This window comes from Podarcis bocagei, assembly GCF_964188305.1.
Source record: "Podarcis bocagei genome assembly, chromosome: 17".
In the NCBI taxonomy this organism is placed as follows: domain Eukaryota; kingdom Metazoa; phylum Chordata; class Lepidosauria; order Squamata; family Lacertidae; genus Podarcis; species Podarcis bocagei.
In genome coordinates this window covers 43,336,199-43,360,465 of record NC_138143.1, presented here as the reverse complement: position 1 = coordinate 43,360,465, position 24,267 = coordinate 43,336,199, and the positions used below count along the sequence as shown (strand labels likewise).

Sequence of the window (24,267 nt, the reverse complement as noted above, 5' to 3'; positions counted from 1 at the left end):
CATTCCAGGTGCAGCATCTAGATCAGAACAGTATGCAAATATTCAACAGTACAGGTACTAACAATGTTCCCCCTTTGAATTACAAATGTCTGAGTCGTGTTTTCCAAACGCTGCTTCTTTAAGGCATGAGCTAGAAGAAAAGTGTGCTCTGCAAATGTGCCAGCGCCTGATGCATCCATTCCGTTTCCAAGAACTGCAGTTCTGCTTGTTTTGCCTTTGGAGCTCCAAGAGTGTGAACAGAACCAGATTGTTGAAATGCTCTATCAAGCACCTAGATCTCAGCCAAGAGTGAAGCTGCCTCCTGCCGCCTTTCTCCTTAGGCTTCCCAGCCGCGCTGATGCAATGTCCCCAGAATACTGGATTTATAGCATCCCATATAACTGCGATGGAGTGAGCTCCCGTTGCTCGGTCCCTGCTCCTGCCCACCTAGCAGTTCGAAAGCACGTCCAAGTGCAAGTAGATGAATAGATACCACTCTGGCGGGAAGGTAAATTGCGTGTCCATGTGCTGCTCTGGTTCACCAGAAGCAGCTTAGTCATGCTGGCCACATGACCCGGAAGCTGTGCGCCGGCTCCCTTGGCCAATAAAGCGAGATGAGCACCGCAACCCCAGAGTTGGCCATGACTGGACCTAATGGTCAGGGGTCCCTTTACCTTTATATAACTGCAACGCTAGTTTGGGATAAAGTGATTTATTTTAAATAAAAGGTTTGTGCTGGTTTTAGTTGTTCCCTGGGCACCACATCAGCAAGCAAACTATGGTTGAAATACCATTTACAAGACTTTGGCGCAGACCCACTCAAAGTGAGGTGTGGCCCAGTATTTTAATTGTTCCTATGTCTGTCTGCGTTACTGTTGCCCAAAGGTCCTTTAAGATGAAAAGGACCCAAGAAATCAGTTCACGTGATGACATGTATATTCATTCATATGAATATATTGTTGCTGCCACTGGTATTGTGTGTATGTGTGTTTTAATGAGCTGAATAGAGTGAAAGATTATAAATTGGTTGGGTGTGGTGAGTATGAACTTAACAGTGCTTAATTTATTTTTTGACTGCTATTTTGTTAATGTTGTTTTACAGATTAGAAATGATGTATTGATTTATTAGTCATATAATACATAAATAGAAAAGGGTAAAGGAGCCCTGGACGGTTAAGTCCGGCCAAAGGTTACTATGGGGTTGCAGCGCTCATCTTGCTTTCAGGCCGAGCGAGTTGGTGTTTGTCCACAGACAGCTTTCCAGGTCATTTGGTCATCATGACTAAACCGCTTTCTGGCACAACGGGACACCATGACAGAACCCAAAGCACACAGAAATGCCGTTTACCTTCCTGCCACAGTGGTACCTATTTATCTACTTGCACTGGCATGCTTTCGAACTGTTAAATTGGCAGGAGCTGAGACAGAGTAATGGGAGCTCACCCCGTCGCGGGGATTCGAACCGCCGACCTTCTGACTGGCAAGCCCAAGAGGCTCAGTGGTTTAGACCACAGCGCCACCCGCATCCCCTAATACATAATACATAAATACATAACTAAGAAAAGGTACAGCAATACAATTATTCCTTTCTTCTCTCTTTTAACAATGTGTGTTTGCTTTACAAAACAACATTTTAAACGGACTCCGACTCTGCAAGTTAGAGTTCTGCTATACCCACAGATGACAACATTCATCCAGTGGGCGAGACGGGCACTAGGATTGCTGCCTAACTGTGGATCTTTTGGCTTGCTAGATCATGCTGCCTCCTCTTCATTCAGAAAGTAATTCCAGGTAATTTTATCATCCACTTTAATTTCCTTCTTACCAATGGCTGATTAAATTACAAATGCGTCAAGTCACAAGGCCTCTGTTTTCTTGCGACAAGACACGTTTCCCTGGCAGCTGATCACTTCCAGGGACACAAGCCTTATTTCTGTACAGTCAAACCTCAGATCCTGTTTTGGCTCCCAAACACCGAAAACCTAGAAGTAAATGCTCCGGTTTTCAAATGTTTTTCGGAAGCTGAACGTCCGACACCGCTTCCGCTGAGTGCAGGAAGCCATGCCTTGGTTGTTGAACATTTCAGAAACTGAACAGGCTTCCATAACTGATTACATTCGACAACCGAGGTTTGACTGTATAGCAAATGCATTATTTGAGGTGCAAGAGTGAATTGTACCTTCAGTTTGAATTTGTGGGTGGGGAGCAGCCTCAACTCCCTGAAGTGTGGGAAATGTTAGATTAGGACAACTGTGGGGGGAAGATGATGAGCGTTCAGCTTTAAAAAACTTCTTTCTAAGTGATCTATGGAGTACAATAATTTAGAAAATTAAAGTGCTGTTGGCACCTTGAATCTATGATTCAGCACAGGACACTAGTATTTTACTTAATTGGAGAGGCTCAAGACAGAATTTATTACTGCTGAGTCAGAGGCTATTATGCGCTACAATAAACCGTAAAGCAGAATAAACCTAATTCCTGAACCCCAGCAGGCGCAACGGATTTGCTCCAGCCGTGCACCTGCCTTGGCATGAGCTCCCTGCCACTCTTGCCCATCCTGGTAAATGGCAGTGACACTGCTCCTGGCAGGAGCCTGGCGCCCCCTGAGCCACTCGTGCCGCGAGAGCCAGGCTGACAACAACAGTGTTAGAAAAAGGACAAGGGCAACTGCAGCCAGCAGGAGCAGGACATTGGCTGCTCAAGGCAAGAGCAGCTGACGGGCTGCCACTAGGAAGCCAGGCGCCCAGAAGTGGCATCCCTTCTGCTTACCAGGGCAGGGCAGGAGTTGGGCGGGTGTCGAGGCAGGAGCACCAGATTGCCCACACTAGTGTGCCTTTGCTGCCAGGCTTCCCTGCCACTCTGCTTTGCTCCATCCTATTGCAATGCCCCACGGATATCAGGAACTGGACTGAAGAGGAATGGTGGGGGCTGCCCCACTTCTCCTGAACCAAAAACAGGAGGACAGTATAGATTACTGCAGATGGTGACAGCAGCCACGAAATTAAAAGACGCCTGCTTCTTGGGAGAAAAGCAGTGACAAACCTAGACAGCATCCTAAAAAACAGAGACATCACCTTGCCAACAAAGGTCTGTATCGTTAAAGCCATGGTTTTCCCAGTAGTGATGTATGGAAGTGAGAGCTGGACCATCAAGAAGGCTGATCGCCGAAGAATTGATGCTTTTGAATTCTGGTGCTGGAGGAGACTCTTGAGAGTCCCATGGACTGCAAGAAGATCAAACCTCTCCATTCTCAAGGAAATCAGCCCTGAGTGCTCACTGGAAGGACAGATCATGAAGCTGAGGCTCCACGACTTTGGCCACCTCATGAGAAGAGAAGACTCCCTGGAAAAAACCCTGATGTTGGGAAAGATGGAGGGCACAAGGAGAAGGGGACGACAGAGGACGAGATGGTTGGATACAGTTCTCGAAGCTACCAGCATGAGGAAGGCAGTGGAAGACAGGAGTGCCTGGCGTGCTCTGGTCCAGGGGGTCACGAAGAGTCGGACACGACTAAACAACTCAACAACAACAAATAGATTTAGAACAGTGGTTTGCAGAAGGGCCTAGTTCAGAGGCTGCAGAGGGCAGAAGCTGGGAAATACTGAAAGAGGAAGAGCAGGAAGGAGAAGCACCAGGGGAGAGGCAGCTGACAGATTCAATCTCCTTGGAAAGCATTCCTGACCCCCCCCCTCCAAGACCAGACGGGCATTGAGGGTATTAGAACAGAGAGCTCAGAGGCAGAAAGCTCAGAGGGATGCAGGAGGGATAAGGGGGACGTAGGGGGTGGGACTTTCCTTGGAGCAACACCATTATTTGGAAGGCTGCATTCCTTCATTGTTCTCTGTAAATCATTGAATAAATTGCTTGGTAAGAAGTTTCATCGTTTCTCTGATTCTGGGCTGCCACTGTGGGAGGGATCTGATTCCCCAGCCTGACAAAGGGCCGCTCTTGTTCATTAAGAGTCCTGCTGGCTACAGTTATTTCAGAAAAAGAAGCAAGCAGGACCAGAATCAAGCACAGAAGTGTCTTAGGGAGTCCCAGGATGGCAGTGCTGGAGCTGCCTCAGGTGAAAGCAAGAGTTGCCACCTGGCTAAACAAACCAACAAACAAAACACAAACCAGTCTTTCCTCCCTCTGGACCTTTAAGAGGGTGGGGTTGTTTTTTTAAGTGTTTGGTTAAAGAATAAAATAATAATTTCCAGGATGCCTAGACCTAGGTTTGGGACAAGGACTCTTTGGTGAGAGAGACCCAGCAGAGATTTAAAATCACAAAACAGGTAGCGTGTAATAACAAAACACAAGTGTGGAAATATAGTCTGTTAGACCCTTAAAATATCTCCTTTTAAGTTCCTTTCCAATGTTTCCCTTTATTTCCCTTAGCATTGAAAGAGCACATTTGTCAAGTTAAAAACTTAATTTACTTACAAAGGTCAGATTCATGTGTTTTTCCATGCAGCAGCAAGAAAACACAGGTAGCAAAACTTAGCTTACAAAAATTGGTCAAATGTTCATAAATTATTGGTCTAGAAACACAAAAATGACTTGTAAGCCATGCACACAGTCTGAGCCTGGAGCAACCAGGTTCGGAACTTTTCCACACATGGAGTTCACATGGTAGACAGAATGATTTTAATTTTTTTGTATAGAAACACGAAAATGGCTTTGCTAAAGCCATGCGGCCATCTAGGCTGATTGCTCCTTGATTACCTGGTGGAAAAGAGAATGAACAAAGAGCTTTGCTAACTCTTGTCCCAAGGTGAGGGGGCGTGACCTGGATCAGTCTGGGATGACTGCTTACTCTGTGGTCTTAACCCCTTCATGCATTAACTGGAGTTAAGCATATGAGGCTCAATTATCCCACAAACAGTTTTGCCAAAATCATTAAGTTAAGGGAATTTCCCGGCACAGAGTCCAGCATTATCATTTGCTAATTCTTGTGAGCGAAACTGCTGTCAATGGGGAAGCTATGTGAGTCGATTCAGAAGTTGGCAACCTAACCTTAGAAATAACCTCACAAAACAGAGAATCCAGTAGGAGAACTCTTCAGTCTCCCAGGACATTCAATACAGGATCTCAAAGCAGCTGTCTTATTACAAAAGAATTTCAGAAATAGACTTGAAAGAGAACTTGCTGAATTACAACTTATTACTAAACTGAAAACTATGGCGAGACCTGGTCTGAATAGAGATATTGGATTCTTGTCTCATTACATATGGTAAAACTATTTTTGGTCATCTGCACACTATCCCTTGCTTTCTCCTGTAGGACTAATTGCAGTCGTTAACAGTCGTCCATAGGTTTACCATTGCCATTGAGTCAATCACCCATCTCCTACTACCCTTCTGAGAAAAACCCCTCCCCACCCTCCCACTATATAGAAGGGTCTGACGACTTCTGTTTCAGCGTATCTGAAGAAGTGTGCATGCACATGGAAGCTTAGACCCAGAACAAACTTAGTTGGTCTCTAAGGTGCTACTGGACAATTTTTTAATTTCAACTTAGAAATAGTGGAATGTTATTTCCTGGTACTTAATACCTGTCTGTTTGTATTTACCCACTTCCACTACTGCGTATTTCTTTCTTTTGCTTTCCTGGGTGGTTTCACATTGCTTTGAAACAGTATGACAAAATAGTTCCCCTTTAATGGAATCAGAGGCTCTTTTCTTCCGGTGATCTCATTAAAACCACAAAACAAGCCAGCAGAGGGTGTGAGAGCCATAATTAACAGCTGGAAGGTCAATGGCAATCAAGTTACACATAATCACTTTTTTGTTTTCTGTGTCTTCCATAAGCAAATTACCCTTTGAATAAGACAAATATTTTTACTGCCTTTGAACCTAATTCATATAGATTATTCATTGGATCTCATTTCAGCTTCAGTACTTCTGCTGCCTGACTTTGGAGCAACATAGATTTTTAAATATAGAAGATCTTCAAACGAATGGTGAAGCAACAGGAAGGAAACAAAAGTAATATTTCTGGACTGTTTCATCATTTCTCTAGTTTATTGGGAGCTTCAAACTCTGATGGCCAATGTGACCTAGCAGAACAGACAATAGAGATTGAGGCAGTAGATGTGTACCAGAGTCCCACACACCAATTACTCATCTGATTAAACACATTTCCTTTATTGTCTTCCATGAAGCCTCCTGGTCTTTATTTCCTTTTTTATTTCTTCAATATATTTATATTCTGTTTCTCTATATAAAATATTAAAAGTTGTGTGTGTGTGTGTGTGTGTGTGTGTGTGTGTGTGTGTAAACTCTAACAAGATTTATGCTTTGTACTTAATTTGCCAAAGTAACCTGATTTAACAAAACAAGTGTAAAAGTTATTTTGAAAAACATTGTCACCATTATTTATTAAATTTATATACCACCCTTCATCTAAAGAGTTCAGGGCAGTTCACAAAACATGCACTGTCCTGTGACCATTCACAGGGCTGAAATCTGCGTGGGAAGAAGCTGCAGGAGACCCGGAGGTTAAGGAATAGGAAAAATACAGTGAGATAAACAGATGAAATCTATTTCTGCTCATGCCAGGGAAATCACATTAATTTTTTTTGGCCATAGATCATGGGCATAGCCAGGATTTTTGTAAGGGGAGGCAGGCTTTTGTTGCAGGGTGAGGTGGGAGGAGAAACTAGATTTTTATTGCTTTAGGGGGGAGTAGCTGCCCCCGTCGCCCCTTGGCTATGCCCATGCTATAGATGGAACAGAACAGCAGTTCAAATCTCTTGTATTCATATCTGATGTGACCTGATCATTGGTGCAGCTGTGGAGGCCACAATACCCACTTTCCCTTATGACGGGAAAGTTCCAGGGTTGGTGAATTCTGGTCCATAGCATTTAAAGAAATTGCAATCATCATACGAGGACAAAATGAAATGTCACCACAACTGGCCCTTCTCTCCATTTTCAAAGGAAACAACATTGATGTATTATTTAAAGATCTTCTGATTTTTTTAAAAATAGTAACTGCTCAATTAACCATTGTACAGAAGAGGAAAACTTTTAGAAGGCTTGGACCTCTGAATATGGCATTAACACATTTGGGTTACGGCCATTTCTATAAATACATGTCATCTTCGAATTCTGCCGGGCCCTGCTAAACCTGGCACTTTTCACACCGCATGGCAGGGCCAGCACCCAGGCGACTGCCTCAGGCAGCACAATCTACAGGGGCAGCAGCAGATCTGGCCTCCGTCACCCAGGGCGGATCCTGCTCTACAGTGGAACTTTACTGCACATGCCAACCAACACCACTTGCAACAACTTTCAGCAGCTCCCCATGAAATATGGAACTCTGGATCTGTCTATGATCTAGCTCATGGGTAGGCAAACTAAGGCCTGGGGGCCAGATCCGGCCCAATTCCCTTCTAAATCCGGCCCATGGACGGTCCAGGAATCTGCATGTTTTTACATGAGTAGAATGTGTGCTTTTATTTAAAATGCATCTCTGGGTTATTTGTGGGGATAGGGATTCATTCATTTTTTCCCCCAATATAGTCTGCCCCCCCACAAGGTCTGAGGGACAGTGGACCGGCCCCCTGCTGAAAAAGGTTGCTGACCCCTGATCTAGCTAGCTATTTTAATGTAATCTCTCTTCCCTACTCTTGTGTTTTGATGTTTTTTACCTGTATGACAGATGCCTGTTTTCTCCTTTTTTGTATTTTATTTCTTTATTGCAATTTTATTGGTGCAGTATTAGACTCTTACTGTCCTCTCGAGATTACGATCAACATGCTCCACACTTTGTCAAATGCATGTTTATTAAGTTGCTTTCACTGCACCGCGGTTTCACTTAATGTTCTCCAAACCCTTGGAGTCGTAGTAGCGATTTACTCCAGACACACGCCTGTCTCTCTCCAGCAGGTACCACTGATAGGTGTTCCGAGCAATTCTCTTCTCCTTGCCCCCGTTGGTGTATCTGTGGATGTAGGCGGTGCTCACGCCAGGGATGACCAGGCACACATACATGAGGCCCAAGCTGGGCAAGATCTCGTACCACATCCCGACGGCTGCGCAGCTCTTTCTCTCCCCGGCCCTGGAGACCTCTCCGTGAGCAGAGCTGCCTTTTAAAGCAGAGTTGGCCTGTTTTCTCTTTGGACTTTCTCGCTGCTCTGAAAATCCAGTAAAAAAAATTAAAAACGATTCGATTTTTTTTTTAAGAAGAATCTTAAACTGGAGGGGTTGTCATTGTATAATGTATTTGTGTTTTGTTCTTAAAGAAAATCTGCCTAATTTCATGATCCATCTCAGGATGGGGGTTTCAGCAGACTCCGCGGTACGTCTCACATATTATCTCTGTAACCATTACATCAATGTTTTTATTATTATCTTTATCGCTTGTCCAGTGGTCCAAGTGTAGTGAATATATAATGCAGCCCATTGTTCTTTTCTAAATACTACTCCAGGGGGACAGGCAAAAGATGAGACAGTGTCTTATCGAAATTCTGGAATGTGGCCTATTGTTGTGAGAGACTGCAGGGATCGTAAAACACAAGAGTGCAGATCATCTAAGTGAGCCAAACCACATGCTACTACAACGGAAATCTCCCTTAGCCCCCTCCTTTCGTTCACATACATGCATCCTTCCCCAGCTCTCATACAGACAGTGGCACATGCATACACACACAACACTATTCCAGTTCGAATAACACACAGGCAACGACGACAGCACCCCTCTCATGTACACACAACCCACAAGCTCATTTTTCTGTCCCTTCCTTCTGGTTCCTTCCACTGCTGCAGCCCTGCTCATCCTGGAAATTTACCTGTATCTTTTGTGTAACAGAGTCCATTCTGGAAGATTAAATTTGTTTATCAAACCTAGGGTTGTCATATTTCAAACAGTGAAAATCCGGACAGAAAAGTTGTTGAGCGTTTTTGGGCAAAGTTGTTCAGTTGTGTGTGTTTTTTTTACTTTTGCCCAAAGTTGCTGAGCACACAAAAAGAGTTTTAAAGGAAAGTTGCCAAAAACGACACTGCTGACATGTGTTGCCATACATCTGGATTTTCCTGGACATTTTAGCTATTTCCACCTGGACACAGCTTCCGACTACAGTATACTAGATATGTCTGGGAAATTCTGGACGCATGGCAACCCTAATCAAACCTGTGCTACATTTGCCAGCACTTTTCTCCAAATTTATTCCAAAATACTTTCTTGATAGACATTGCATAGCTTTGTCCTTGAACAATTTCCTGCAATATATATGTGTGTGTGTGTGTGTGTGTGTGTGTGTGTGTGTGTGTGTGTTAACAAAGTCCAGAGGGATAGGAAGTGGACCATAGCCCCTGAAAATTTGTGCTATAATAAATTTGTCAGGGATTATGTGTTTCAGAACTATCTTCTAACAGATTGATTGATTTGTCCATTTAATAGTAACAGAAAGATACGCAACTTCAACAACACTGTAGGACTCTAAATCAAATTAAAAATTTGTAAATTAAAAACATTTTACACAGAATCTACCTTGGCTGTGGTGAATGCCAGTCATAAGGTCTGAAACCAGTCAGACTTTTTTCTGTTCATGCTTGTCTGTCTATAACACAAAGGAAAATATATTACAAAACAGATCATTCTTTAGACATAAACTGGAGTCTTTCAAAGGTCTTAGCCAAAATGGTCAACACCTCTTTATAAAAGTTTCCTTGGGAAAGGTCTTCAACTTTTCTGTATTGACACTCAACAAAGAGCAGCCCACACTCTGGTCAGTGACCGAAATAAATTGATTCATTCAACAGCAGCAGTCCAACAAGCAAACTTCACTTGCCCTTGGACATAACCAGATCTTCACTCTGCTCAAGGATCATTCAGTTGTGTTCATTGTAACTTGGAGGGGAAGTGCTGTAAGAATGGCCATTTTCATAGCAAGGAATAATTCAGTTGCATATGTCACACAGTGACAGGTGTCTTTCTTTGGTATATATATTTTTGCCCACAACTCGTACCAAGGAACAGATTCATCCTGTAAATTTTTAGAAACCAACAAATATTGTGATTTTTAAATGGATACTGTCATTTGTGAGTTTGGACCCATTACACCAAATACCAGGTGAATTCCTGTCAAAGTCATGTTTTGGTCCTCCATCTTGATCCAAAATGGCATCTAGCATGCAAGCTGATGAAACGACAGTGGCACCTCGGGTTAAGAACCTAATTCGTTCTGGAGGTCCGTTCTTAACCTGAAACTGTTCTTAACCTGAAGCACCACTTTAGCTTATGGGGCCTCCTGCTGCTGCCGCGCCGCCGGAGCAGGATTTCTGTTCTCATCCTGAAGCAAAGTTCTTAACCCGAGGTAATATTTCTGGGTTAGCAGAGTCTGTAACCTGAAGCATCTGTAACCCGAGGTACCACTGTACACCCCCATTGATATCCAGGTTTTCCCGCTGTTCAGGTTGCACAGTAAGGGTAGCAGCCTCATTATTTTCGGCTGGGACGTTCTCATGCTGTACCTGGATATTTTCCTTCCCTTTTCAGGCAGGCACAGTGGGTGCTGCTTGCAGGACGTCTGGTGAAGCCCTTTGTTTTCAGTGTCTGTTTGGGGCTCACTAGCTGCCTTCTGCTTTTTGAAGCAGTTGCAGATGCCCGCGGCTAATCCAAACCAGCTGGGCTTCTTTGCTTTCTCTCTCTCAACATCCCTTGTGCCTTTATTTCAATCTTCAACCAACCAAGGAAAGAATTTTTTGCTGCCCATTTCCTGAGAGCCTTGTGAGCAATTTTATTTTTTCTCCTGCAGGTTACTTTGGGTTTCTGTTTTTTCCCAGCGATTCCACCCATCCCCTCAAGAAGCAAGGCCAGCTCCAGTGGCATCACTAAAAGGCATCACAAGGGCCATGCTTATATCATCACAGTATTTCTAGGGTGATGGAAGACACGTCATGCTCCATCTGGGGTTGTCCACCTTTGGTCCCCACCCTGCACTCAGCTCCCACCTGTGGCTCCTAAAAGCTGCCAGCATGTGACTGTGGCGACAGCCTGGGAAACAGCTTTGACTGACCTGCTAAACCAGATGAGGGGAGTTGATGGGTCTCCATCCCTGGCTCTGGCAGACCGAGCGGCCAAGAACAATAGCGGGTTCAACAGTCAATAACGTGGTTTCTGCACGTACTGTAGGGGGAAGTGAGGGACACTGGGAAGGGAGCCAACGCAGGAGAAGGAAAACGCTGATCCTAAGCCGCCTTGGCTGGCTGGTGGGATACCTTTGGGAGAAGAAAAGGTTGAGTAAACCCAACACCAATCTGGAGCGGAGTCCCCAAGACAGTTGGATGGTGCCTTGGAGGCTTCCATCTGGCAACTCCTGCAGCCAGGCTGGCGCCCAACATACTGCTGTGCTTTCCTTTGGACCACATCAGGGAGGCCAAGGGGGCAGCCCAGGACCCCCAGGCACTCTGCCCAGGCCTGGGCATCGGGGAGGCACTTGGGTGCAGCCCCTCCCACCCCGCACCCCCCCACCATTTAGAGGGCTCCCCAATCTTGTAACATTGGTGCAAGAAGAAGCCTTAGATCAGAAGCCCCAAGGGCCAGCGGAGGCCAGTCGGCTCTCTGCCAGAAAAGCGAAGGGTCTGTGAGCCGGGCAGCCACTCCCAAAGCCACTTCCGCCTGGCAGGAGGTGTCTGCCCACATCCAAATAGCTACAGGGGCACCTCGGGTTCAGAACAGAATTCCTTCCGGAGGCCTGTTCTTAACCTGAAACCGTTCTGAACCTGAAGCACCACTTTAACTAATGGGGCCTCCTGCTGCTGCCGCCAGAGGACAATTTCTGTTCTCATCCTGAAGCAAAGTTCTTAACCTGAAGCACTATTTCTGGGTTTGCGGAGTCTGTAACCTGAAGCGTCTGTAACCTGAAGTGTATGTAACCTGAGGTACCACTGTATATTTAGGCTCAAGGGTGAAGGAGGTTAAATAACTATACAGTGGTACCTCGGGTTCCATACGCTTCAGGTTACAGACTCCGCTAACCCAGAAATATTACCTCGGATGAAGAACTTTGCTTCAGGGTGAGAACAGAAATCGAGGCCCCATTAGCTAAAGTGGTGCTTCAGGCTCAGAAGGGACCTCCGGAGCGACTTCGGTTCTTAGCCCGAGGTGCCGCCCCTCTCCTTGGGCTCGGCGGGGTCCCGGGTCGCGCGCTGCCTGCAAGCCCGAGGCGGTACCTGCTAGCCCGACCCGCAGCCCGGACCCGGCGGCGGAGGGAGCAGCGCGGGCGCCCAGGAGCCTGTGGCCGCGGGCGGCGGGCGTTTCCCGGCCTCTCTCTCCGCCCCTTCCCGGCCGAGGCGGGGCCGGCGGGGCGGAGGGCGGAGCGGGGCGGGCGCGCGGCTTTAGCTGGCGCGGAAGAGGCGCCCGGCCCACTCGGCCTCAGCGCGGCTGGCGGAGCTTCTTCGGCGGCGCCTCGAGCAGCGAGACCCGGAGCAGCCCGAGAGGGAGCCAGCGCACACGTGGCACCGCGACGCCGCCGCCGCCATGGGCAGAGGGGTGAGCGAGGGAGGAGAAGGGGGTCCCCCGGGGGCTGCCCAGCCCAGCTGGCGGGGAGCGGGGAGCCGGGGCCGGGCGCCTCGCCTGCCGGCGGGGGAAGCGGCGGACCAGGGCGCCGGGCATCCGGGAGGGCGGGCGGGCGGGAAGCGGAGAAGGAAAACCTGGCCCCCCGCCTGGGGCGAAAGGAGCGCGGAAAGAGGCTTCTGGCTCGGGTCCCCGAAGAGGATTCTGCCGCCTCCTTTTTCCTCCTGGGAGAACTTCTTCCTGGGCTTGGAGAAGCGAGGATCCTCCGGGATCCAAGGAAGCCCAGCGCCTCTTGCGTCCCCGCTCGGTCCCCTCGGCGGTCCCACCTGGGGCTCCGGGCTTAGCCCGGCTTGGGGGACACTTCTCCGGGAAGACTCCCGGGAGGGGAGCCCGGCTGCCCCGTTTCCCGGCCTGGCCAGGGCTGAGTTCAGGAGCTGCAGCCGAAGGGGCAGCTTCTGTCGGCAGCCCAAGTGCCGGCGCAGGAGCGAGGCGGTTGAGTCCGCAGCTCACCTGCTGCTCATCTTCAGAAGAGAGAGAAGGAAGGCCCTTCTTTCCCGGGGCTGCCTGGAGGCAGAAGGGAGCCATTTTCTTCGCAATTGCAGAGTGACAAAATGGGTTATCAGCGCCTCAGGTGAAGAGGACTGAGAGGAGGAGGCGGAGGAGGGCTGGGCAGACATGATGCGCTCTTTCTCTTTCCCTTCTCCTGCGCCCCGGACGCGCCTCTCTCTGCCCCAGCCGAGACGAGAATCCAGGCGGGGAAGGGAATTGAAAGATGGTCGGGGCTCCAGCTGGCTGGGCTTTAAACCTTGGTCCCCCCCCCCCTTGGGGGCAGGAGGGCCCGGCATGGGAGAGAGAGGCTCTCGACAGGGCAGCAAGTGGAAGTGGCCCCCGGTCCCAGGCTTGTGGCTTCGGGCGGCCCTGGAAATCCTGCTGCCCTTCCCAGACTGTGGTGCTTTCCTGTTCAGATCTGCGAAAAACTTTCCAAAGTCTGGGAGGTTTTTCTTTTTAGAGGCCGTGCCTAGAAAAACAGCTAGAAATGATGAGCCCTGCTCTATTTAGGCCTGAAAGTCTCCGGTTTGATTATGGGTGTATTATATAAAAAGCTTATTCTGCCTTTTCTCCAAGGATTGAAGTTCTGCCCTTCTGCCCTTGGCCTGCAAGGCAGGTTAGGAAGAAAGGTGGGATCTGCCCCACGTCACCCAAGGAGCCTTAATGGCTGAATAAGGGGCTTGAACCCAAGGCCTCATGTGGCAGCGCCCCCGTCTCAAGTTGAAATACCACCTTTCATGTGCTCCATTTGAAAGCAGAGTGGTTTTCCTTAACTGTACTTCTGTAGAGGCCTCAGGGTCCAAGTTTTGCAGGATGGTTAATTAAGAAGGCTAATTAAGCGGGCGGGACAAGTAGAAACAGGAGAGGCCGTTGCCTAATTGTGGAAACATCGGAGTGACAAGATCCTACAGCTTGATGCAGTGGGGCAGTAAAGTTTGCATTGCTCTTGGTAGTCTGTACCATTAGCACATCGGGTGTAGTATTTATTTCGTTGCCTTTGGGTAGCTTTCCTTTAGTGCCCCGGACAGCCATGCCATTCATTTAGCTGAACTCCTCCCTAGTAACTTCCCTTTTCTTGCTGGGTGTAAAGGATGATCACATCACTTGGCTTCGCACTGGCTTTTTTTTTCGTAGACAGGGAATATTTTGTGTTGCTTTTCACAGAAATGTAGAGTTGGAAAAGGTCCTGAGGGTCATCTTTTGCACGCCCCCCCCCCCCGCAGTGCAGGAATCCTATAACTGCAATTTATAGCCTGTTTGCTTGAGGCTTCAGCCTTCTTGCCCTTTCCAGTACAACCCTGAACATGTTTAACTCCAGAAGCCAACCTTGCAGAGTTCATTGGGGTGTGCTGCCTTTTCTTCCCTCCTGTGCCCTCCAGCCAGTCCCGCTCTCTTGAAAGTATGTTAACTGCGTGGTTGAGGTAGTGAGCACACCTGATGGGTCTCCTGTTTTCTTGCAGCAAAGGTAGCTGAGGGCAAACGACTAGGGAGATCACAGTGCAGAGGTTTGTCTGTAAAATTCTTAGCAGAGTTGCAAGCTGTTCTGCGACTTACTCTACCGTCCTGGATGTATGTTGGCCGTCTCCCAACACAAACTAATTTCAAGATGGGGGTGCTGGTGGCAAGCATCGGTCTGAACTGGCTTTGACCAGTAACGACTCGTTCAGTTCAGTGCCATTGGCAGCCATGGAGTTGCAACCTTAATTGCCAAAAACAGGAAAAATAGCTTTGATTGAGCGCTGTCTGTTTTTTGCCTTCGCTATGTTAAAGCAAACAAAGCTGAGATTCTGCAGTCTGGGAATTCTCCTTGTTAGCACTGGCTTCATTAAGCAAACCACAGAGGAATCTCAGATTCAGAAGAGTCGGAGGTAAAAAAACAAAACACCCTTCCACACCGTTCACAGTGACTCTGATATTTCAACACAAGAAAAATGGAAAATTACTTGAACCTGTTATGTTACTTTTTTTGAGCAGGGTATACCTTTGGATTCGGTGTTTATGTAACCAGAGATTCTAGTATAGCTTCAAGATTTAACTTGCTTACACTCTAGAGTATTACTGTGGATGTTAACAGGGGCTCTCTATTCCAACTGCAGTTGTGTCTATTAGCCTGCACACATTTTATTCTTCCGGACGCCATTTTCGGTTTAAGAACTGCGTGAAGTTCCCAGGTCGGCTGTTGCTTCTCCATTGCTGGATGAACTATCCAGTACTGGGGGAACTGCAGTTGCTTTGTACTAATATATCCCTTTATCCACACCAAACATGGATATCCTGAAGGGATCTGAGTTTTTTTGTTATTTGTGGCATTTATGCATGAAACGGAAAAATCATTTTTTAAAAGTCTGAAAGCATTCACATTTTAAGATTCCGTTTAATCCTTCAAATTTATGCTTATGGAGCAAAACTCAGAGTACAACAGTGATTAAAGAGTTTTGCCAATGTCCACAGTGTATGTTTCCTTTTAATTTCCAGAACTTTAGGGCTCTCTTAAAGCCGCCTTCACTATCCGAGCTACGGATCTTGTCAGGAGGAGAGGGCAAATTTTTCCATTGCCCCATCAAGGTCTGCTGACTTCTTCTGAGAATTTTTATTGTCTCAAAAGGCTTTGGATTTGTATTGTACCAGTAATATTATCTGAGATTAAAGCTGGGGTGTTGAGCAGTCCAGAAACACCCCCCCCCCAAACCCTGCAGCCCCTGGAGTGATGAGACTGGTTATCACTTCTATAATCGTGTGGATGTCGCGAGCATTTTTATGGGATTCATGACATGCCAGTGTGGAAATTTACTGTACTGCTACCGTTTTCCTTCCCCACATACCAGGAACTCACAAAATTGCTCTTTCCCCCTTTCCAATGCTGACCTTCAAAAACCGTGCACAGTCTCGCGGTTGGGTTCCCTTCCATAACCAAATACATTTTGGCTCTAACCAGAGCTGCGATAGCAAAAGGTGGGAGCAATAATTTGAGCACCCACAATAATTGATTTCCTTGTGACCCTAGATTGTTTTGGATTCTGAGCTTAGGCAGTTGTGGATTTGGAGTTGATGTTCTCGGCCCATTTTGGATTTTGTTTACTTTCAGGAACCTGAATAGGTAGGAGCAAAATGTGTGTATGTTTATAACTCTTGTACTTAAATTTTAAAAAAAAATTAATGAAGTGAAAATGCTTGGAACAAGTAAATATAGATTTCATGCGAAGCATTCATATACTTGCTATAGACTGAGGGATAGCTCAGTAGGTAGAGCATGAAACTCGTAATCTCAAGGTCATGGGTTCAAGCCCCATGGTGGGCAAAAGATTCCTGCATCTCAGGGGGTTGGATTAGATCAGTGTTCCCCAACCTTGGGCCTCCAGCTGTTTTTGGACTACAATTCCCATCATCCTTGACCACTGGTCTTGCTAGCGAGGGATGATGGGAGTTGTAGTCCAAAAACAGCTGGAGGCCCAAGGTCGGGGAACACTGGATTAGATGACTCTCAGTGTCCCTTCCAGCTCTACAGTTCTGAATCCAGTTAATTGCTCCCTTGTGTAGCAACATGCAGGTGGTTTTCCATTTCTGCACAGAGAAAGACAACAGTTGCCGGGGCGTGCCACCAGTTGCAGCTAAAGCTTGCTGTGCACAGAGGCTTACGGCCAATGACTATGATCTGCTAAATATGCCGTTTCGGCTCCTCTGGGAGGAATGACAGGATAGAAATGTAATAAATAATCATGACTGTGACTCACTCCGGAACTCATCTTGAATTGGCTTTATTAGCCAGTCTGTAAGATGGGCACCAGTGACTCCCCAAGGGCACTGTGCCTGCGAGATAATTTTTGAGGACAGGAAGAAGATGTCTTTCATCATGCTGAAATATGGAATAGGCAAACGCAGCAAGTCTCTTGCACGGCTCCTGTGAGCTCCAAAGTTCAGAATGGTAAGACTAGTAGGAGGGGAACAGGTTCTCCGGATGGCTTCTGAGAGAGGCCCTCTCCAAGCAGGTGAGCCAGTGAGTTGACTTGAGAAAACCTGTGCATGGAAAAGCTTCCAACTGAAATAAACAGCACGACTGATACGTAAGAAATGGTGTGTGTATCTAAGACCTTCAAGGGAGGAGAAGAGGGGGAGATCCGCCTCTTTCCTCAGTTCCAGGACTAAACATGTCACAGTGAGCTTTCCCAACTGGTGGCAGATTTCCTCCCCCAGCATGGCCACTGCTAGAATATTACTTGAAATACAACAGGATTCAAATAACTCCTTGAAATATACCAGACTGAAGACTTGGTGGATTAGTTAGGGATGGAAAATCCCAGGAAAAGGGAGGCAGTCATGCCAGGCACATGGGTTTGGCCTCATGTTTTCCAGGGTGAGGGAACAAGCAAGACGACGGCTAGGGAGGGCACAGATTGTGGTATAGCTGTCAATCAGGGCATAATTATTTTATCCTCATGCCCCAGTATTCCATTCAGATCAAGCCAGCCTCTTGTTAGCTATGTATGCTCCTGGGAGGAGTCCATCCCTTGTCTTGGAAATGGTACATTGGCTTGGTTCATCCCGGCAATAGTGCCCCATATAAGGAATGCAAGACTTGAAGCGAGAGAGCAACTTACCTGCCTTTCCCTGAAATGGTCAAGTGAGAGAGGCAGTTGCCGTCCGACTGTTTTTCCGGAATCCAGTTCTGGAACTCCTTGAATGAATTGACAGAAACAGAGTTGTAGTTCTGCATTTATACTACTGGCCTGGCTGCTGTCAACATCCTCGTGTCTGAAAATGCCATAAAGGGAGACACTGCTTAGAGATGGGTGCAAACAGGAGCAGTATTGGGACCAACTGAAATGTATATATAAGTAGTGAGCTATTCTTTGAGTTTCACAGAACTCTTCCATTGGCTGAACGGTAAAAGAGAAAAAAAGGGTTTGGCTCAAATCCTGTGTACAGTAAATGGCAGCCCTGCAGTTCAGGAAGCTCTTTGTGGACTGACTATGTTTGTGCCTAGCACAATAGATCTTGAGTTTTCCCAAAAGGATATGGAAACAAAGATGGGATGACAGCTCTGTGAAATACAAAAGCCAGCATTTATTCAGATCTATTTCTAGCACTAATGGAGATTATGATCCCCTACAAGGTAGAGATATAAAGCAAAGCAAAATATGGTTAGTCTAAGAAGAAGCAAAGTTGGAGATCAATTTTAAGTGTGGACTAGGCATAGTAGCCAAATTGGGTAGGATTGTCTAGTGGTTGGAGGATATACTGCTTCTTCCACAGATAAATTGTATGTTCATTTAAGGTTTATATTACTGATTTTCAGGGGGACCTCACAAAGTGGTTAATGTAAGATCATTACACCAATAAGCACTATTTAAATAAAAAAAAATATGTTGGGGGTTTTGTTCTTTTTAGAAGAAGCTGTTTCTGCTGCTTCTCACTCCCCACAGGGCAATATGGTCCTTCAGTGGCCCCTGTTTGTGGCAGTTAGAGAAGGAGAGGCCCCTGGTGAACTTTCCATTGCTGGGTGATGGGGCATCTGGATCCAGTTCGAATTCTCCCTTTGCTGGATGACTAAAACATTGAGGTGGGTTGGTGTAGGTTCCTCAAACTGGGACACTACTTTCGGTTTTGCAGAGTTCGTAAACTGAATCGTTCGTAAACAGGGCTGTTCTTAAACCGAGGTACCACTGTAATTGTTTGTGTGTCGAGTGTGCGGGCGATTTATCTTGACTTTTTAGAGATACTGAGTAGTACACATGGTCCCTTTTTCTTCACAGATTCCCAGTACCCAGTTGTTTCTCTGACTCCCTTCAGTAGCCATTCTCAAGCAATAATAGATCAGAAATTGGGGTGCCGGCTGGTTGCCTTAGCCAGTTTTGGCTTTCCAGAGCAGCCAGCGTCCGACTTCCCTTGATTATCCCAGATGGCGATTGGTGGTGGGGCGAGTTGCCTGAGGAAGATAAGCATTGTTCTGTTCCTGCAGCCACAGAAACAGTAGCTCCAGCTGTCCTTGAGATGCTGTTTTAATGATGTCACTAGAATAGCAGAGCAGATTCCCAGGGACTTTGTTTTATGTACTCTGGCTTTTATCTTGTCCAGATTGAAAAGAGCAACGCTCTTACTTGTCTAACCCTCAGCTTTGTCTTACATTTGGGATATGGCACAAGCAGTTCTAGTTGCACAAGGCTCCGAAATATGGAGACGCTCTTGGCATATTTACAAAAGAGAGCCCAGAAAGGAGGGAGGAAGAAAAATGTTGCTTCCTGAAGGCAGCAGCAGTATCCTCGTTTTTCACTTAGTAATTCTTCTTACACCAACCCACTAAAATAGGTCAGTTTTATGCCTGTATTGCAGATGAGAGGCTGAGAACTCTTGGCTTAAGCCATAGCATCTTCATGTCTAAGCATAATGTTCTTCATTATATATTTCATCTTCTGTATATCTAGCCAACATGACTTGCAATGTAATCCTGTACTCTGAAGTAATCCCATTGAATTAATGGCGGCTTGCAGTCAGCTAAGTACGTATAAGACCGCAACATCTGAACATTGGGCGTTTCGACAATATTTAGCTTTTTCAAAAGTGTAAACAGTTTAGTATTGCTTTAAACAATACAGTCATACCTCGGGTTACAGCCGCTTCAGGTTGCATTTTTGCGGGTTACGGACTGCCGAAACCTGGAAGTACCGGAATGGGTTACTTCTGGGTTTTGGCGGTCATGCAGGCGCAGAAGCGCCGAATCGCAACCCACGCGTGCGCAGATGCGGGTTGCGAACGTGAATCCCGCAACAGATCGCGTTCACAACCCGACCGTCCACTGTTCAAGTTCTTAGCATAATCTTTGACAGAGAACTATTTTTTACTTTGTGCAGAAAGAATTTCATAATCGTATGTGTGTATATAGGAAAATATTTCAGTTTACTTCACAGATCTACCATGACTAAGTGCATCCTTCAGTATCCGTGGCTTAAGTCATCCCTGTTGAAATGCTGGTTGTTCTGAGAGACTCGATTGTTCAAACTGCTTGGAAATATGCTTTGCTGTAGTTATTTGCATCATAAATGGAAACATTATTAGCCTTGTGGCTTTGTTTTCCCTGCGTATCTGAATAACACCAGCGGATGATACTTGTTGTTTTGTATTGGCTCCGTCTCCCTTTCTCACCTGCATGAATGCTCTGACCTGTGACAGCATCCTGGCCTCTCTCTTCTGCTCAGGTTTGCACTTCCTGGAGTTCTGTATATTTACCAGAACCCAGTGGATTTCTGAGGCCTTAAGCTTGTTGATTCAGTATATATCTCATTGTGCCCAAGACTCCAATCAGAGTGGGTGGTGAGAGGAAGCAAGTTGGTATTGCCCAAATTCTGACATCGCCGTGCTACACACACACACACACACACACACACACACACACACACATGACCCACACCCAAAGCAGGAAGTGTGTGCTTTCTGCTCTTCTCTGCCTCCAAGAGAGGCTGACAATGAATTGGCTGGCCCTGGCATGTAATCTGCAGAGCACTTAAGTCCACTTCAGCAATTCACAAAGAAATGGGGCGGGGGGGGGGAATTCCAGAATTTTCCAGGCATGTGAACTGGATTGCAAGGGGGGGTGCAAGCCACTTTTGAAATGAGGGCATGGAAATAATAAAGCTGGGCTTGTGTTCAGTACCCTCTTTATGATTTTTATAAGCTGTACTTCCTTTTGAGCTGGAAACGGAAGGGGCAGTGAAAGCCAGTCTGTGTCAAGCAGTCTCTGGTATGGCTTATCTGCTGTTAATCTAAGATTTCTTGCATTTCAATGCTATTTAAAGCAAAGAGACTGGAAGAGGTGAAGTGGGTTTTGTTTTTTTCTGACAATGGCACTACAGGTTTTTCCCCCCTTCCTTCCTAAGTGACTTCACTGTTTCCACCTCCCCCATTTTTTAAAAAAAGAGAAGGGAAAATATGAAGTATGTTGAGCGTTTTCAGCTCAGCTTCATCTTCTGCACAGATAAAGCTCCACTGCATTTATTAAAAGCAGCCTGTAGTTTTATAACAGAGCCCTGAGTGCACTGTAAAAGTATGAGGAAAATACTCTTTGCTTCTTTAATTACATAGGATTTTAGGTACTTTGAGAGAATCAACATGTGGAGCTCGTAATTCTGGCCTCTGCTTGCCTTTAGCTATGTTGCCAATTGTATGAACTCCAAAGGGGCTGTGGAAAAAGCATAAAACTTCCCCCAAGTTAACATCAACAGGTTATCACTGTTTATTCCTGTCAGCTTGATTGAAAAGCTTGGCCTAGTTTATCCAGCTAGACAAGACAGCAAGTACAGCATCCAGATGTATTTATTTATATTTACTACCTTATAAATGTGCACGGTTAATACAGGGTGGCTTAAAACAATTAAAATTGCAATAGTGTGCCAAATTGACATTGCAGGCCTCTACATGTACAGGAAGCCCCATGGAGTTCCTAAGGGCTACTCCCAGGCAAGTGTTCACAAGAGCGCAGCTGGAATCTCTCTTTCAAACTCCCAGTTTCTAAGGCCTCCCGTTTGAACTGGAACCATTAATTGAATCTCTCTATTTGTAGAACGAGATTCTCCATGGGCACATCCTAGTATCCCAAAGTGGGTGGAAGATTGGGGAGCAGGTGAAGTAGTTGAAATGACCCTTTGCATCACCATCTTTCCCCCAGACATTAAAAAGGTGTTTCTGTGCAAAAGTTCCCCATGCAGGCTTCATTATACCGGTGAGGAATATTTTGAGTACAAAAGCAGGGTTCACTGGGGTTGAGGAGAATTGCATTAGCTTCCCACTTAACTAAGTTAAGAAGCCTCCATCCTTTGGCGTTGACATTTGGCATGTTGTCTCTGAACCTAGCCAGTGTCCCTCTTGCAGGACAAAAGCAGACGGCTGTTTTGTTGTTGTTTTTTGCTTTATCCAGAGTTTGTTGTCGGCTTACAAACCCTGGCTTGATCACTGGAACCATTCCTGTTTCGATTTGCCCTTTGTGTGAAGGAAGGAGGAGTGTGGGAGCAAACAGGCTATACACACTTGCACGCTGCTTGTTCCCGTTACGGTTTAAGCAAGCCATCATTCCTCAAGCAAGGAATCCTGGCTCATTGTTATCTCCAAACATGGTCAGATTGTTTATCCAGTCCATAAATCGTTGGAAAAAGCTTTCTAACTGTTCCACGATGTGGCAGCATGAAATGGATGGATTGTGCTAAACTGGTGATAAGACTCGTATGGGATGTTCTTAGAAACGACCACACTCTTAACAGAATTAGTCGGGATGCAGAATGTCGTGTTTCTAAAGAATGTTTTCGGTTTCCTGTAGTGTGACTGACAATGCAAGTGCACATATCTTGCAGAGGGCTTGCTGCAATGTGAAAAAGAATCATGCTCACATTGACTCAACTCAGGCACCATATTTAAGCTATGGTTTGTACTAACCAAGAGGGATGCGGGTGGCCTAGGACTTGCCGATCAGAAGGTCGATGGTTCGAATCCCCGCGGCGGGGGGGGGGGTGAGCTCCCGTCGCTCGGTCCCTGCTCCTGCCAACCTAGCAGTTCGAAAGCACGTCAAAGTGCAAGTAGATAAATAGGTACCACTCTGGCGGGAAGGTAAATGGCGTTTCCGTGCGCTGCTCTGGTTCGCCAGAAGCGGCTTAGTCATGCTGGTCACATGACCCGGAAGCTGTATGCCGGCTCTCTCAGCCTATAGAGCGAGATGAGCGCCGCAACCCCAGAGTCATCCACAACTGGACCCCAACAGTCAGGGGTCCCTTTACCTTTTGTACTAACCATAGTTCAGAACATAAATCATGGTTTGAGCTTCCAGATGAACAGCTGCCACTTGAGCTGAAACAAAAGGTCTTGGAGGTTGCCTGTTTTTGTTTTCCATCCTTGCAATATCTAACTTGATGAATTCATTCCCATATCAAAGATGCAGCAGCTCCTGCAAGCAGATGGATGGACATAACTGTGGCCTATCAGTTCTGACATAAACCACCTCAGGCTTAGTGCAAATCCACTTTGAACCTCCAAGACCTGAGCCATTGCGCTTTTTTACTCAGTTTCTGGTAGTTTCTAAATAGGAGGGGGGGTTTTAGTTTGCAGTGAGACCCTGTGAGTGCGATGCATTGACCAGGAGTTCTCTCAGCATATTTGTTAAATAATATCTGCCGTGAGAGATGTGCTTGCCTCCCTTTTTAAAATTCAGTTAAATTGGGTTTTTATGTGGAATCTTAGGCTTTTAATCATTGCCCTTGCCACTTGGATTTTAAATTTGCAAATGGCTTTTTATTGTACCTAATTGTAAACCTCTCAAAGGGCACCACAAACAGCTGGTGGAAATCATTGCTACCATCCTGGCCCCTGTGATGGTTGCTTTTGTGTTGCCTACAGTGCAATTTGGTTCACTCAGAAGTAAATCCAGCTATGTTGAATAGGCTTTAGCGCTTGGGAGAATTCAAATGTCCCCACAATAATTGCTTCTAATATTCTTACAGGCAGGTCTGAAATTCTCTTTGATAGAGAGACCTATAACTGAAAGGTAGAGAGCATTTTGTATCTGTCAGGTTCAGGGTGGATTTGATTTAAATCACTAGTCAGTAAGACGTGATTTTAATTCTACTTTTTTTTACAGAAAGACTTTCTTGCTGGTATAATCTTAATATTTACAGCCAGATAAAGGTTTCATTTTCGTAATAAAAACTTTTCAGTCGTTTTTACAGTTATATCAAAAATTACTGATTTGGTTATACTATTAGAAATACATTGACAGATAATTATGAAATTATTGTGAGGTTTAATAAGTTAACTGTTTATATTTGGACAACTTTTCTGCTGTACTTTATTGCAAGGAGAAAAATAATCATTTCCTGAATAACAATTTAAACAATTTATTTAACTGAAACAATAACATTGTAGCATATGTATCCATGTTTGTTAAATGATGTTGTTAAACAATTAACTGAGTTTTAGCACACATGAAAAACTTAAAACAAGTCCTTATTTCCTGATAAATAGCCTTTGGACTATAATGTAACTTAAATAGAAAGCTATCTTTAGAAATATTTTTCCTCACAAAGCATTTTATTTTAAAAATCCAATTTAAAGAAAAAAAGACTTTTTTAAAATATATGTTTTTAAAAATCATTGGTTTTTATCTGCCCTGGTCAGGTTCCACATTTAATTGCTGCACGATATTTCACCAGTTCAGGTGTGCCTGGCAGCAGAGGTGTGAAGGAGCTTTGCTCAAGGTGCTGG

The 24,267-nt window shown here is 45.7% G+C and overlaps 2 protein-coding genes and 1 long non-coding RNA gene across 3 annotated transcripts in view; 2 read left to right on the top strand and 1 right to left on the bottom strand.

The window, feature by feature from the left end:
• The first annotated feature begins 1,065 nt into the window (after nt 1–1,065).
• On the top strand, nt 1,066–6,212 carry LOC308577102. The gene is made up of 2 exons (XR_014003441.1): nt 1,066–1,770; nt 5,854–6,212. It is a non-coding gene; the product is annotated as an uncharacterized lncRNA (long non-coding RNA).
• A 1,520-nt stretch (nt 6,213–7,732) lies between these two features.
• On the bottom strand, nt 7,733–11,116 carry NDUFA1 (NADH:ubiquinone oxidoreductase subunit A1). Its single transcript, XM_081177115.1, has 3 exons — nt 10,985–11,116; nt 9,457–9,526; nt 7,733–8,101 (listed from the first exon to the last, which is right to left on the bottom strand). Exons 2-3 carry the CDS (start codon nt 9,479–9,481, stop codon nt 7,779–7,781), a joined length of 348 nt encoding a protein of 115 aa, XP_081033241.1. The 5' UTR covers nt 9,482–9,526; nt 10,985–11,116; the 3' UTR covers nt 7,733–7,778.
• Nucleotides 11,117–12,379: 1,263 nt separating this feature from the next.
• ATP1A1 (ATPase Na+/K+ transporting subunit alpha 1) overlaps nt 12,380–24,267 on the top strand; it is a 30,819-nt gene continuing 18,931 nt past the window's right edge. Inside the window, exon 1 of the mRNA XM_081176238.1 lies at nt 12,380–12,459. Coding sequence (XP_081032364.1) covers nt 12,448–12,459 — 12 coding nt within the window. The 5' untranslated portion in view covers nt 12,380–12,447. The remainder of the gene's footprint in view (nt 12,460–24,267) is intronic.

Coding starts and splice junctions, on each gene's coding strand:
- NDUFA1 (XM_081177115.1), bottom strand. CDS start 9,481: ATGACTGGCATTCACCACAGCCAAG. Junction 8,102..9,456: donor TGGCATTCACCACAGCCAAG/GTAGATTCTGTG, acceptor CTGGATTTTCAG/AGCAGCGAGAAAGTCCAAAG.